The following is a 16,490-nucleotide window of genomic DNA, read 5'->3' on the forward strand; positions in this document are numbered from 1 at the left end:
TAGAACTGATGTAAGGTGATTTATAAATTTTCCCACTAACGGTGAATATTTGTGTTTTTTCAGAAATATTAATGTGTCTGATAACAGGGCACTATCTCAGAACCCACTCGGAGTGCTGGGTAATTATGGAGTATTTGTACCATACCACGTTTTGAAAACCCCCAAATGTCCGAACATCTGCAGCCTTAAGGGCTTCAGATGAGGATTATGAACCTGTACCAGTAGTGTTCCAAGAATGTGCTGGGTATGTCAATTAAAAAATATTTGCTAAACTTCTTACACTGATATTATGGGCTGAATTGTATCTCCCCCTTCTTCCAAATTCATATGTTGAAGTCCTAGACTCCAGTATCTCAGAATGTGATTGTGTTTGGAGATAGGGTCCTTAGAGAGATAATCAGATTGAAATGAGGTCATTAGGATAGGCCCTAATTCAATGACTGATTCCTTCTAAGAGGATATTAGGACACAGACACACACAGAAGGAAGAACACGTGAAGACAGGGAGGCCATCTATAAGCCAACAAGAGAGGCCTCAGAAGAAACAACCTTGCTGACACCTTAATCTTGGACTTCTAGCCTCAAGAATTGTAAGGAAACAGATTTCTGTTTAAACCAACCAGTCTGCCATACCTTATTATGGCACCCTAGACGACTAATACAGCTGGTACCATATAACTTTTATAACCACAAAATCAATAAAGGTATCTCCATTTTGTGAAAACAAAACAAGACACCAACCAACCAAACAAAAACCACACTAGACAACCTTCTAAAATATGATTGGTTTTACAATTGTAGCTTATTATTGTTATACTTCATTTTGAGTTCCTTCTCACAGGGAAAGTCTGTAGATCCTTTCTCTGTTAGTTATCCCGTTTTCTCTCAAATTCAAGTTGATAAAATGGCACTTCTCATCTCAGGTATTAGCTCCTATTGCCTAATAACCATATACAATGTTAATACATAGTTTTTATTATTGTTGTGTTTGCCTAATAAACTCAGACAAATCAGAACATTTTGGGGTCTCTAGGATCCCATGGTCAGTCCTTTGGTCTAAGATAGAGGTTCTCATTCTTTTTTTTTTTTTTTTTGTGGTGACTAGCCAGTACTGGGATCATTTCTGTTCACCTGTGCATAGAATCCCATGCACAGTTTTAGCCACTTCTCTGGTCTATCCTGTTCTAGGAAGGATATTAGAATGGAAATGGATATTATCACCTCAATGACTTAGGGGTTATTTTAATTTTTAAAAAGCAAAATCTTTAGAAAACTTCAACACTTTATTTTATTTTTTTATTTTTAAAACCGGTAAGGGGATCTTAACCCTTGACTTGTTGTTGTCAGCACCACACTCACCCAGTGAGCTAACAGGGATCCGAACCCAGGGCCTTGGTGTTATCAGCACCATGCTCTCCCAAGTGAGCCACGGGCCGGCCCCTTTTTTTAAATTGTTAAAACTATTGTCAAAGTGCTTGTGTCACTTTAAAAGTGACCCTAGTGAATTGCATGTCTAAAGTACTGGCTGTTAATGTATTGAAAAGACACCTGAATGGGTAAGAATCTGGGTCACTCTAGTAACAAAGATTTTTCTACTGTCCACAGGCCATTCTTCCAGATAGTAGAGAAACTCTTTAAGGAACAGGTGTGACTTTTTGTGGTGAAATAGGAGTAGATCCTGCATTACTGTTTCGAAAATAAAAGCTATATATCAGGCTGTAAATCTGAATATAAAAAAATACTTCATTCACGAATTGTGACACAAGTGAATGTATGCATGCTCAGAATACTTATTGAGTGCCCACTATGTGTCACATTGTTCTGGGGCTGGAGATATAGTAATTAAAGCAACAAATAAAATTTCCTGCCATTCTTGAGTTTATGATTCAGAGGTGGAGATTACTTTCTAGTGGTGGAGGTTATATTCTAGTGAAATGGTGATTTGCAGCATTGTAGATTTTTAGATTGCTCGATTTAGTTTTCTTTTGATTTTAAAATACATTGTTGACATCACTTTTGCCAGAAGAGCAGTTCTTGTGGGTCTCCTTGATGATCCATACAACTGAGGAATTTAAAAATATAACAATGCCTTAGGTTTGGAATGGATGGACCTTAGTTGTGATTTTTTTCTTTTTTTTTTAATTTAACAAAGTTTGTTTGAGCAAGAAAAAGGTTCTAGAACCAGGCAGCACTCCAGATGAACATAGTTCATAATGCACTCCCCACTCCCCCATGATAGTTTTAATTCCTTTGTTTTACTGATGATAAAAATGAAGTGACTTAACTAAGTTTACCTATTGCATTACTGAGAAATTGAAGAGTAGGCCTTAGATGTCCTTTCCTTTATACTTTCCTCATTCATATTTCTCATAGTTTCTGGGCTTCTGAACTGGAGTCTGAGTCATGAGAAGTAACATTTGCAAAAAGTACAGATGGTGCAATGAGTTCAGGGACCACTGTAAACTGGGGTGATTTGATTAATGAGAAAGCGTGGCTTGGTGAAAGCAGTATTCCTGCGCTGTAATCATGGCCTGTTCATTAAAGAAAAGATTTTAACCTGGGCCCTAAATTCCTTGTCTTTAAAACGAAGGGATAGATTAGTTGATCGGAACATTTGCATAGTACTTTGAGCCCTTTAAATATGCATTTGTGTAAAGAGATTTACAAAGTGCCTGGCACAGCGTGCTCAAAAAATGTTATTATTAATCACACAACAACCTCATGTAGATGCCATTTTGCAGATAAGAAGTTGAGAATTACAGAAATTAAGCAAAATTTCCAAGATCTGTCAGTTACGGAACGGGGAAACAGGCGAAGAAGCCAGGACTTCTGATTGCACTGTTTTCTTTGTAGTTTAGCCATAAAATTAATTTACAGGAATTCGGACTTGATGTAAAACCAGAAAGATGAACAGAAACAGTATAGAGAGAAGAGGGAAACATTTCACGCAGAAGCAAGCTATAAGCAGGAAGGAAGGGTTTTAGGAGTGGAATGAATGCGTTTCGTCTAGTCTTTGCCAGGAGGCAGCTTTTCTCACGGCAAGAGGAATGGAGAGGGAAGGAAAATGTCAGGCTAAGGAATATGGGAGCCCTTGGAAGTTCTTGATAAGAGTGGTGGCATAAGGTTGACAGCATTTTATTATTAATCTGGTTGTGGAAGTGGGATTGGACCTCCAGAGGCAAGTTAGGTGACTGTTGCTAGAGTCGAGTACAAGATGAGGGCCTCCAGTATGTTGAGGTAATGAGACCTGGGAGAAATGTGTTTTCTTAGTCAACAGACAGCATTCGGGGAGAATGCAAACTATTTTTAAAAGGGACTATGAGTATTCGTTTTCTTTTAAAAGCAGCTGCTACAGAGGCCTGTGAGGCCAAAAGGGCCTGTTTGGAGTTAAAGCACGGTTAGACTCCTGGCTTTGTCATTTTCTAGTTTTGTTACCTAGAGGAAGTCACCTAACCTCTCGAGCGTCCGTTTCGTTTCCTTTAAATTAGGGTGACAGTTCCTACACGGTAGAGCATTTGTGTGCCTGAAACCAGACTCTTTTAAGGCATCTAGCAATGGCGCTCAATGTTGGTGCCCGCCGACCCCCATGTATCCTTCGGGCGGGGGCTCAGTAGCCTAGAACTGCCGAGGTCAGGAAAGCGGTTCTACCCGGAGACCCCGGGCAGGCACTCCCGTCCCGAGCTGGGCTGGCCTCCGAACGCGCCCAACCGAGGCCCCAGCTTCGCACGTGATGTCGGAGCATCCCGGGCCAGCCGGCGGGACAGATGCTTCCGCGCCAGAGGTGCTCCGGGGCGCGCGGTAGCTCTAGCCCCCGCCAGCTGAGGATGCCGAAGGGAAGCGGGGAAATAGGGCGGAGAGGAAGCGACAGCGCCCGAGGCCGCAGCGGCCACCCCCGCTCAGTCAGGCCGCCCGCCGGCGAACTCGTCGCGGGTGCTGGGCCGCGCTGGCCGCGTTTGAAGTCTCCGGCGCGGCCGCTGATTGGCGGGCGCGGATCACGTGCGCCAGGCAGGAGTTTCCCCGACAGCTGGAGGCTGCGTGGGATCCGGCGGCGGCTCCGGAGCTCCGCGGTGCGGCCTTCTCCGCCCCCTCCCTCCCTCCTCCCCCGCCCGCTTCCGCCCGGCTTATTATCCTCCTTATTGACAAACAGAGCGGCCGCGGCGGCGACTCTAGTCGCGCATTGGTAGCCAAGCCATGGGAGACAAGAAGAGCCCCACCAGGTAACAACGCCCGGTCCCCGGGGCCCGGGCTGTGCAGGCGGCAAGGCCCTCGCGCCGGGCTCTCGGAGGCCACCTCGCTCGCCACCCGGACATCGGGGCGAGAACGGGGGCGGCGCCGCTGCTGCGCGAGCGCTGCCGCGTGAGGGGCCGGCGTCAGCCGCCCACAATGGAGCCGCGATGGCGGCGTCCGGAGTGGCAGCCCTCGGGTGTCAGAGCGGCGGCAACTGCGGCCGCACTCGCGCCCTCCCCCTTCCGGAGTCCCCTCCCCCTCCGAGCCGGAGCGCGGCGCGCTGAGGGCCGGAGGGGCGGGGGTCGCGGAATTGGGCTGGGGGGCGGGACGGGGGCGGCCGCGGGGCCCGGGCGCCGAGCGCGGCCTGCTGGTGACCCCGCGCCGCGTCGTGTCCGGGTTGTGTCCTGCAGGCCGAAGCGGCAGCCGAAGCCGTCCTCGGATGAGGGTTACTGGGACTGTAGCGTCTGCACCTTCCGGAACAGCGCCGAGGCCTTCAAGTGCATGATGTGCGATGTGCGGAAGGGCACCTCCACCCGGTGAGTCCCGGGTCTGCCCCGCGCCTGCCCCACGCGCCGCCAGCCGCCCGGGTCGCGGCGCGGAGGACGCCCCTGCCGCAGCCGCCCCCTCCCCTAACACTCGCGGACCCGGCGGGAGGAGGCGAGACTGAGGTGGCGGTCGCAATAGGAATTGGGTCACATTGATCCGGACGCAGGCGAGGGTTTGCGGTGAGGGGTAATTGAAGAGGCTGTACCGTTTTTTTGCTGCCAGAAGACAATACGTTATTTAAAGAAGGCATTAGCTACTGCGATTTAATTAGTATTGCTGGGTGTAATGATGCCCCCTTCCCCATTCCCGGTATATAAATGTTGGCTGCATTATTGTGTTGATCAAGGAAAAACCATGAAATCCTCTTTAGGAGTAAAGGATGTAATTTAATTTTCTTCAGAAGAAGAAGTATGTGATTGTAGAATACACGATAGATTAAGTTTCTTTTTTGCATATGGACGTCTGGAAGGGTCAGACCAAGGTTTTCTTGAGTGTTTTTATTCCACTTCTCTAATATTTTGTAGATAACTAGTCGGAGGAGGTAAGCCCAGTTCCAGGAACACATTTTTATTGAAAGTATCGGAGTATCTTCAGTTTGATTAAATGGCAACCTATTAGATAAATGAGATAAAGTGATTTCCGCCTATTTTCAGTCTTAAGCTTATTTTATAGTAAGCTTACAGTATAATAACTCTTTCAAAAAACCACTTAAGTTAATTAAGCGGATGAAGAAAATCACCCAGGAAATTCAAAGTCAGTGGCATTCTCTAACTGCCAGCACTTAGTTACAGAATTCCTTCTGCGTTTTTAGGAAGATAACCTTTGAATTAACTCATTATAATCCTGTGATTATAGCTTAATATTTAGATAATGTATATATTTTGATATTGCAAAGTCTGTTAGAAACTAAATTATCACACTAAGCACTGATGTTTTACTGTTGCATTAAGAGCCTGTATAATACTGACATTATATATAAGTATTCAGTAGAAGTTAGATTTCTAAAAATGAAGTATCCTGATTTTATTAAAAACCATTTACAGAATTTTACTAAATTTTTTAAATGTAGAGACAGAAATCGTTGGCAATAATTTAAAATTTTGAGATTTTTCTCTGTAAAGCTAACTGCTTTCGATGTACCTGTCTTTTTGTAAATCATAATATGCTTTTTGTATACTCAAACTTACATTGGATAAAATATTTTGAACATTTTTTCATGATATCCTTTAAAAAGCAAACTTTCAAACATCTACTAAATTCAAGGGAATATAGCATAACATTCTAAAAAGAAAAAAGTACGCATTTGCTAAAATGATTGTGGTAACTATTTTTGGACCCGTGATTAATGTATTTTGAAAAGTAGAGTGTCTTTATGTCTCTACAGGGTTGGATTTGGTTTAGATTATATTTTTATATTTGTGTAAGTACTTTGTACTTTTTTAAATGATCAATATGCAATATTTAGAAAATTTGTTGTTTGGAGGCAGGAGCTTTAAAGTGGAGACGATTATTATAAACTTAATCTCTGGTACTATATTGTTGCTTTTTGTTGTTCCCTCTCTATTTTCTTGTAGCCATTAGAAAAATACTGGAACTAGAAGAGCCTATATGTTTATTTGCAGGGACAGCAAGGAAGGGGGGAAGCTGGTGTCCTACTCCACAGCCAGTCTTGGGGTTAGAGGAACCCTGAGAAATAGAGTAGGTGGTGGCAGCTCAGAAGAGAAGAAACAGGCCGAATACCTGGCATCTGGAAGAAGAAGGAATATAGTGCACAGGGGAGTTGGCCCAGGACAGAGAAGTGGGCCTAGTTAAAAGAGGCTTGAGGCCCACATGGGGCCCTGACATTTTTTTACCAGTACATCTGAGCTCTTGTAGATCCAATTTTTAGTGGTGGAAACATAACTTGAGGAGGACTCAGAGAAGCATTGTCATTTGGATTGAAACTGAAGAGGCTCTGGGCAACTCACCAGAAGTCTAAGGGACTCTCTGTTCCTAAAAGTAAGTGTTCTACACTATGACCATCTCAGCTTCTTCCTTCCTCTCTCTGAATTGTCTCTTCACTTTTGATTTTGGCCCTAAGTTAAACCTAAGAGCTCTAATTTCTCTGTTATTTTCCTACCGCTGTTTCTGAAATTCAGAGTGAAATCCATGTTTGGATAGAACAATGGAACACGGCATTGTTAATAGGACAGATATTGATTGCACCACAAAATATTGGTACTGTGAGGAAAACAGGATTAAAGGACTGCAGAACACTATTGAAAAGCAAAAGATTCAGTAGTTGGAAGAAATAATTCTCCTGAACTGACATGTTAATTAGTAGTTAGGGTAATTTCAAGGGTAACATTGGTGAGTACAAAAACGGGGATTGGATAGCGGCAGAGTAGGATGCAATTTGCAAATGACTTGTTTCTGTGACCGACAGACAGGATTTGAATCCCTTGGGTCAGACTGACCTTTGAACTGATTCTTTCTCACCAATTGTGAGGCCAAGTTTAAGCCAACCTAGACAGTTGAGACATATGAAACATTTTTTTCTCTTTAAACATCGAGAGAAGATTGAGTCCATGGTCTCCCTTCAAAGTCTTTACTGACAATATCTTTTTTTTTCTTTAAAAAATATCTAGTTCAAATCCATTATATTGCAGCAGAAGACCATTTCCTTTGGCTGTATCTTTGGTAGATTATGTCTTTCTGCACACTGTGGTTACATTCATAGCATGTATTTCAAAATAAAATGTAATTTCATTCCTTCAATTCCTTAATTGATAAATTTTATTTTAAAAATTTATGCCATTTCTGTGATTGAATTTCAATTTTGTATTTGCTGGCCTTAATTTAAATTTGATTAATCTCTTTTTAAATCTAGAATCTAAATAACTACATAGTTCAAGTACCTAAAACTTTCTACTTTGTGCTTTTGTGAGAGAAACAATGATAGATGTCAAACTGATAGGAAAAAAAAAAAAAAAAAAAAAAAAAGCTGTGATGTCAAATTATTTTCCAAGGTGCTCCACAGTCTCCTTCTTTAAGTGCCCCAAATATAAACATAAGAAACTTTATGAAATTAATAACCATTCTGAATCATCAGAGAAATTGAAATATTTAATATAGCTTATGTGAAGTTGGTAATCAGTGTATAATGAGACTAGTATCTTATATGGAATATTACTTTATTAATTCAGATAGCAAGTATTCAGAAATGGAAATGATGGAGCTATTTGTTTTGGTTTTGAACTGTGGTCTAACTGAGAACCTATAAAATAATACATAGTCCATGGCAGGCCTTCAGGTATAGTAGATAATATTATATTTTCCTAGGCTATACTGTAATAGGTTTCTCATAGGTGTCATTGTAGAGTGCTATGAAAAAGATTTCACATAGTAGAAAGAGCATTAGGTGTTGTAATAGGAGTCTGGTAAGCTGGGTTCATACCTCATTTCAACTATTTCAACATTCAGCATTCAGCAAATGTTTATCAAGCACCTTATACAAGGGTTGAGCTAGGTACTGGACATACATACAGTGGTGAGTAAAATAGTTATTTCTTTGTTTCTTCTGTAAAATTTTACTGTTTTGTTTTCATATCAGAAACACTTTGAATTGTACCAAATTCTAAATGTGAGGTAGTGTTAGTAAATCTTTCCTTTAGAAAAAATGAAAGTTCCCCATTAAAAAAAATATTGTTTATAACTGAAAACAGTTAGGATCTGACTTTTGGTAAAAAAGAATAAGTTATTTCAGTTTCTCAAAAATGGGAATAAACTATAAAATTTACAATTTGAAGAAACCTTAAAGAAACCAACTATTATTTGATCAAAATCTTTTCAGTATCATTGTTGTCTTGTCGTACTTGCTTTATGTCTTCTAATATGAGGTTTGGCATTGATTTAGACTCTTGGTGTGGGAATGGGAGAAAAAATTGAGGACCATCTAAATAAATCTGTTTTTTGGAAATGCATGGTTCCTGTGTCTCCCCTACATATGTTGAGTAGCCTTTCCAGCAACCATGCAGTTGTTCAGAGACTCCTTATTCTAGGAGTTTTTTTTGTTTTTTTCCTGTTCCCTTTATCTTGGGTTAGAGTACTCACATGGGGTCATTGTTTTCAGGAAAATATTGAAGGTGATTAATGTCTGGATAGTCTGGAGTAGTGGTTTTAAAAATATGTTCTGGGAAACTCCATGTGTGGGGGCAGTCCTTGGGACCCTTTTAGTTAGTCTGTGATGTTCACACTATTTTCATAATTGTCTTAAGATGTTATTTGCCTTTTTCAGTGTGATGGTGCAGAGGCAGTGGTGGGTAAAACTGCTTGGCACCTTAGCCTGAATCAAAGCAGTGGCACCAATGTGCTGTATTATTTGTAATCTTCACTGTGCACATGCAGTAAAAATAACACCAGTTTCACTTAAGAATGTCCTTGATGAAGCAGTAAAAGTTACTAGTTTTATTAAATCTGTGGCTTTTCAAATATTCTGTGACAATATGGAACTCTACAGAAGAAAGTACTTCTACTGTATACCAAAGTACAATGGTTGATTAAAGGGAAAGCACTGTGTAGTTTGACTTTAAGCAGAACTGCTTTTTTCATAGAACATCATTTTTACTTGACAAACTATGGTTATTCAGACTTGGATATTTAGCATATATTTTATTGAAAATGAATGCATTGAATCTGTCACTTCAAGGAAAACAGTTGATAGTATTTGTTGTCAACGACAGAAGTCATTAAGTGAAAATTGGAATTTTGGAAAACTTGTAACCACAATACTGAGCTTTAGAGCTTCCGAGTACTTTTAAGATTTTTCTGATAAGATTGGTGGTGATATCAATGGGTATAATAATTTCTGATATTTTATCATGAAATGTGTCAACATTTGGAAGATCTGCATAACTCAGTAAACCAATATTTCCCAGTAATCAATGTATGAGCTTATAAAATCACGCATGGGTAAACTTTTCAAAGTACAATTGATTTCAAGGGAACAGTATGAAAACTACGTTGATGTGGTTTCAGATTCTACATTAAAGCTAACTTTTGAGAAACAATTATTTGTGTTTTTATGTAGTATCAAAGCAGAATATCCACAATTATCTGAAAATGCTAGGGGCTGGCTGGTTAGCTCACTTGGTTAGAGCACGGTATTGTGACACCAAAGTCAAGGGTTCAGATTCCTATACTCGCCAATAAATGAATGAATGAATACAAAGAAAGAAAATGCCATTAAGTTACTCCTTTCTTTTTTGACTACATGTCTGTGGGAGTCCAGATTTTTTTCATGTTCTTGGACCAAAACAACATATTGAAACAAATATGAATGGAAGAATAGATATGACAATACAGATGTCTTCTCCTAAGCCAGATATTAGAGGTTTGCAAAAATATACAACAGTGCCACTCTTCACACAAATTTTTCTCTGTTTTGGAAAATATAGGGTGTTTTCCATAAAAATATGTCATTTAATTAACATGTGATACATTTGTTATATTTTAAATGAGCTAATAAATATATATCCAAATTTTTTTCTTAGTTATGGATAAAGACCCAAATAAACAAAAGCTGTTTTAACTTTTAAGAAGATAGAGAGATCCTGAGACCAAAAAGTTTGTGAACTGCTGGTTTTACTAGCTTAGATTTCTGCATACAACAGATTTACTTCAGTAGGCATTCTTTTTGTTTCTTTTGTCCTTTACTGTGTGAGATCTGACAACTGGTGACCTACTTATTAAACTCAGTTGCCTAATCTCAGTCTTCTTTCAGTGTCACTTCTGAAGTATTTGATGTTGGTGGCCTTTTTTGTTAATTGAAACTCTTCTTCCTTGATGTTTCTAACACTCCTGTTTTTCCTACTTTTCCTTTTATGTCTCTGAAATCAATTTCTGCATACCCAAACCTGGTTTCTTCTTTATATTCCTTAGTTTATATGTGGCATAAACTCCTTTCTGGAACCTAAGGTAGAAACTGTAATTGTCTCAGCTTTGATTCTAAGTCATTGTCATCCCTCATGTTGTCTTCCTCTGGATTGTCTCTCAAATCTTTTTTCCAGTTTATGTAGCTATAGATTAGAAGCCCATATATCATTTCTCTCATGAGATATTGGACAAATTGGTCTCTCCTCCAGAATACTGCTAACATTATCTTCATTATCTTTTTTGAAATCTATCTGATTATATTGGTTTTTGCATATTTAAAAAAAAATTGAGGCCCTTCAGTGGCTACTGCTTTAAAGGATAAGCTCCTCCTGACAATGGTGTTCAAGGATATAATAATCTATCCCTAAACTATCTTCCTGGTTTCATTTCCTGCTGCTTATTCCAGTCAATCCTGTGCTGTATTAGTACTGAAGTATTTTTATAAGATGGTAGTTCTCAGAGAAACCCTCTGAAATTACCCTCCTTCCACCCCCAACTATCATATCGATTCTGTGTGTGTGTGTGTGTGTGTGTGTGTGTGTGTGTGTGTGTGTGTGTGTGTGTGTGTGTGTGTGTGTGTGTGTGTGTGTGTGTGTGTGTGTGTGTGTGTGTAATAATCCTAGAGAATCACCATATTGTTGTGTAATTGTCTAAATGCTTACCTGCCCTACAGGGCACAGACTGCCTTATTCACTTTGGTATCCCAATAAGCTAGTAAAGTACCTGAAACAGTGTAGGGATTTAAACTTTTTCAATTAATGTTCCTTTACATTTGACTATTATTATTTGATACTTGACATTGTCTTTCAAATAATGTTTAAGACTGTGTTTGTAGAAATATCAGGCTATTTTGTCTGTAAGTTGTAGGTATATATTGTTTTAGTTTTATTTCAAGGATAATTGAAAGATGTGTAGATATTCCAGATATTGTATATGAAATCCTTAGTGTTTTTAAGGTACAACCCCGGAAAGTTGCACATTTATTTTTATGATCTCATTTACAACCACTTATTTAGGTCTTGTTATTCAGATTATTGAAATTTATGTAAGATAGCTAAAAATTAGAAGTATTTCTTGACTAAATTAATGAAGTCACGAAACAGTATAGCATATTATAAAATATATTATATTCCTTGACTAAATTGTGAGTTCTTTGTTGAGTGATTTTTAAAGTTAAGATAGTTGACATTGAAGGCCTCTTAAAAACTAAAATATTCTGTACATAGATTTGTGGTATTTGAGGTTGTTTAATTGACAAATAGTTTAACATTCAGATTTTACAGTTCTTTGAACCGTACTGATTAAAATAAAATTGGAACTAATTAAATTTAATTATAATTAAAATGGAACTCTTTTTTACCTTATGATTGAGATAGTAAAGGTAAATCAGTTATGCAAAATAGCAGATGATTTTATAGGAATTAGGCAGACATTAGGAAAATAATATAGTATTCCCTAATCTTGTATTTCTCTATTATTCTAATTGTCCAGGATCAGGCTAACAGGATTATCACTGATCTCTTTCTAGAATTCTGTTATCATTTTGCTTGATTAGTGAACTCCTGCTTATTTCTTAAGACTCAATTAACATGTCTATTCCCTGTGACATTCTCCTAGGCCCATGGTAAACTTGCTTTCGTTGTGTGTCTTTTATACATATCTTTGACTGTGATCTCCATCTAGCTTCAACATTATCTGTGTCTTTACCATGAGGCTGAGTATTCTCTCTAAGAAGATGAATTAACCAGAGGACAGGAGCATAGCTCTTTGGTTAAAGTTAGAGAGTAACTGTATTCTCTTTCTAAAATCTTAATAGTTCCTCAGGGTTCACTTGTGATGCCTATCTTTGTTATAGTATTTACTATACTATAGTTCAATTACATGTATGCATCACTCCTTACTATGCTATGAGTTTCTTAAGGGAAACATGAATTTTTCATTTTTTTCACAGGTGCTTGGCAAAGTGCCTGGGAAATAATAGGTGTTCAATAAAGTTTTGATGAAGGAGGAATATAGGTACTAAAAAGGATAAGTTGCTGGGTTTTTAAAAGGTAGGCTTTGAAAAAGTGGGAATTTTGACATAGGATAAGTCATTATTTGGAAAAGAATTCTCCTGTATACACATGCGAATTATTGAAAGTGGTAGTGAACAAAATCCTGGAATTCTACACATCTTATTGGGCAAGTATCATGTTCCATAAATTATACTAAGACTACAGAATTGTGAATGAGTGGATTCCAGACCTCTAAGAGTTTGAATTCTAGCACAGAAGATAGATAGTATTTGCTAATGAGAAAACACAAGAAGGAGTTATAAATGAATTTTCTACCATATTACTAGTTTTTGACGACTATGCTCAGGTTTAGTATGAAATCAGTTATTTTTGTGGCCATTATTAGTAAAGCACTTTTGGTAAAATGTGCTTTAACATCATGGCCAATTTCCAGTTTGACTGATTACCTTTTCCCATAAGACAGTCCAGCCAAATTATGTTCTTTGAAATAGCTGTCCCTTAATTGCTGGGTGGAAAAGCCTTCTTTTTCTGTCTCGCGTGTGTGTGTGTGTGTGTGTGTGTGTGTGTGTGTGTGTGTGTGTGTGTGTATTTTAAAAGAAACTGCTATTTTTAAGATGATAGTAGTTATATAATAAAAGTATAGACTAAAACTTTCTAAGTATGCTAGCCCTATGTCTAACCTTGAATGAAGAAGGGAAAGCAACGAAACCTTTTACCCAACTAGAATAATATTATAAACTTTTTTATCAAAGAGTAAAGGGTGAAAAGATAAACCGGTAGTCGAACAACCTGGGTTTCAATCTAGGCTTTAGTAGTAATTCTATGACTAGATGACCATCTTCTCACTAGCCATATAGGACGGTTTGATGAGCAAATGGAGGGATATATAGGAAGGCATTCTGAACACAGCAAAAGCATTACATGAGTGATAAGTAATTTAAAAATATTGTTTCTACTGAATTCCTACCCCCCAGAAACCAATAGTAACTAAAAATTAATTTGGCAGCAATAAATTATAAGCATTGCTTACAATATATTGCTTAACAGTAATGACCACCATTTACTGAGCACTTACTATGGGTCAGCTGTTATGATAATGGCTTTAAAGGAATTAAACCATTTATTCCTCTCAATAATGCTTTTTAAAGAAAAGGGGAAAAAACACAAAACCCTTAGTAGCATATTGATGGTTGTAGCAAATATAACCAATAAGATAACTTAAGAAACAGATACGAAACCTAATAATGTAACTTTATAAAATTATTTCTCAAAAAGTTGGTTTTGGGGATGACTTTTTAAGTATTAAATATATATATAAATTTAACAACTTTTACTATCTGATGTAAATTTGTTATAGGCAAAGCATTTGTGTTGCGCGTTGATGTGTTCAGAGTGTTTTCTTATATATCTTCCATTTGCTCATCAAACCACCCTATACGAGTATGGTTAGTGAGGAACATGGTCATCTAGTCATAGAATTAAAGCCTAGATTGAAACTCAAGTTGTTTGACTACTGGTTGATCTTTTCACCTTTTCCTCTTTGATAAGAAGATTTATAAAACTATTCTAGCTAGGTGAAAGGTTTCCTTGCTTATTCTCTTTCATTCAAGGTTAGATATAGGGCCAGCATACCTGGTAGGAAGATTAGCATTCCATGGGGTATCAAGTTTTCATTTCAGATTTAATGAAATCTTAGGGTTTTTTTTTTAAAGATATATTTTCCTTAAAGAATTCTCTTTATAGCTTGTAATTTTGGTGGCATTACAAGTGCATGCAATATCATTGTGACTTTGAAAGTAAATTATTCATTTAACAAATGTTTGTTGGCTTTCATGGTTGCTAAAACTTTTGTCTTTTACTATGTGAGCTATGATTGATAATCATGTTTTAAGAGATTCAGTATGTTCTCCATTCTGTAATACTGTTTATTTTTATGGGAAATTATAGAATTTCTAAGAGTTTTAGAGCTCGAAGGAACCAGAATGTTTAGTTAGTTCCTGAAACAGACTAGTTTTTCTCACCTTGAAACCTTAGTAAGACAATCTACAGAGGGAAGATTTTGAGGGGCTTGGAGTAGAGAATCTGGTATTAAACTTTTTAAAATTGGTCGAGGCCACATTGCTAGCAAATTCCGCTTGTTGGAATTTTCACCTAAGTTTGGAGGATTCCTGTTGTGGTACTGTCTTAGAGAAGTGACAGATAATGTTTAGCAATGTACTGTGTGAGGTCTTTCTTATTTGTTGGAACACGTGGCTCTAGCCTGATATCCTTGTGATAGGTGAGAAAACAGGCCAGCAAGATTGTGATTTGTTCAAGGTGATAGCTGGTTAGTGTGAGATTCAGGTATCTGGATTTCTGGTCCCTTTTTATTACTTTGCTGTAGTAGCATTTAAATTTGCTAGTGAGTAACTTCTTGAGGATTACTTCCTATAATTTTCTTTGTACCTAGATCTAGTGCTGTATATCTTGATAACTTCTACCATTAAACCTAATACTTATAAATATAAGAACCGAAATGTTAAAATGTTAAAATCTGAGCTAGCCAAATGGTGAATGATGAACAGAATAACTGTTTTCCATGTTTTCTGATATTTTTGAAGTACAAATGTTAACAAACTTCATTTTGATGTATTTTATAGTAACATTTGTTTTGCAGTATATCTTGATTTCATTGATATCGTAGTGTTTTTTAGGAGAAATCCTAGTAAATATTATTTCCCTCTTTTATTTGTGATATAAATACTAAGAATCACTGATAGTATAACTGATAACCTCTTTGATTATATGTGTGTATGTGAATTCTATGTGTATATTAGGTAAATTTTGTATAGCCCTGTAGCAGTTTTTAGAGGTACGAGTTAAACCACTTCATTTTTGCATGTTTCATAGTCTGATCAAAGTTGTTTTGCATACTATCATACTTTACATTTATGGGATATCCCAGGGACAGTTGACCCACAACAGCAGCAAGTAGATGATATTTGATGCCAGGGAGGTAGTTGCTCAAGAGGTAAAGCTTTAGGTGCATTTGCAGAGTAGGGAGTTGTTTTGGTTTTCTTTCATCTTTTTTTTAATATCCTTTCTTTGCTGTTTATCTTTTGTCTCTGCAGGGCCCAAAGTCTCCTCACTAATATTCATTTCTAGCCTGCCTTCTAAAATGTTGTTTCCTTCACTCCACCAACGGTTCTTCCTTTATAAGAAAATCTTCTATGTTTGTTGTAAATCTGAATAAAGTAATTATTCCTAGTACGAATGTAAATAACCTGGGATGGGGGATAGAGTTTTTTTTCCCTTAAGATAATAACTCTTTCTCATGATAAAAGTGTTATGTGTTCATGGAAGATACTAAAGAAGTATAAGAAGTATAAAGAGGAAAATAGGAATGCCTGTCATATCATTTTTCTCATCAGAAGTAGCTACTTCTAAAATGTTGGGTTTCCTTTCTGTCTTTTATGCATGGATATTAGCATTTGAAAGGGGAACTTGAGGTATTTCTCATGGGAAGAATGGGAAAAAGGAGGAGACTTCTCTGACTTCACATGACCACTGTCACCTCACCTTGGTCCTCTCCATACTGCAATATATTTCACAAACGCTGATCCTAGGGAATGCTCTTTGAAAACAAGTCATCAGGAATGCTTTAAAACACTGTGTATCATATCCTTTTGGAGACTAGTAAGTTAAAGGTTTTGAGAAGGCTTCCAGTAACTAAAACAGTTTGTTTTAGTTCAGTTACTCCAACAATTCTCAGTCTTATTTGACCAGGGAAGATTTTTTTTTTCTTTCTCT

General features: G+C 37.9%; 1 protein-coding gene across 4 annotated transcripts in view; it reads left to right on the top strand.

Annotated features, from left to right (window-relative positions):
• Positions 1–4,047: 4,047 nt before the first annotated feature.
• Positions 4,048–16,490, top strand: part of YAF2 (YY1 associated factor 2) — a 70,914-nt gene continuing 58,471 nt past the window's right edge. For 2 of the 4 annotated variants that reach the window (XR_010021366.1, XR_010021367.1), the window contains exons 1-3: positions 4,048–4,217; positions 4,638–4,763; positions 6,396–6,771. Coding sequence is in view for 2 of the 4 variants with exons in the window: in XM_063075774.1 (XP_062931844.1) it covers positions 4,192–4,217; positions 4,638–4,763 (152 nt within the window). In the remaining 2 variants the exon portion in view is untranslated. The remainder of the gene's footprint in view (positions 4,218–4,637; positions 4,764–6,395; positions 6,772–16,490) is intronic. The other 2 variants (XM_063075774.1, XM_063075773.1) reach the window with 2 other exon arrangements.

This window comes from Cynocephalus volans, chromosome 12 (genome assembly GCF_027409185.1).
Source record: "Cynocephalus volans isolate mCynVol1 chromosome 12, mCynVol1.pri, whole genome shotgun sequence".
In the NCBI taxonomy this organism is placed as follows: Eukaryota; Metazoa; Chordata; class Mammalia; order Dermoptera; family Cynocephalidae; genus Cynocephalus; species Cynocephalus volans.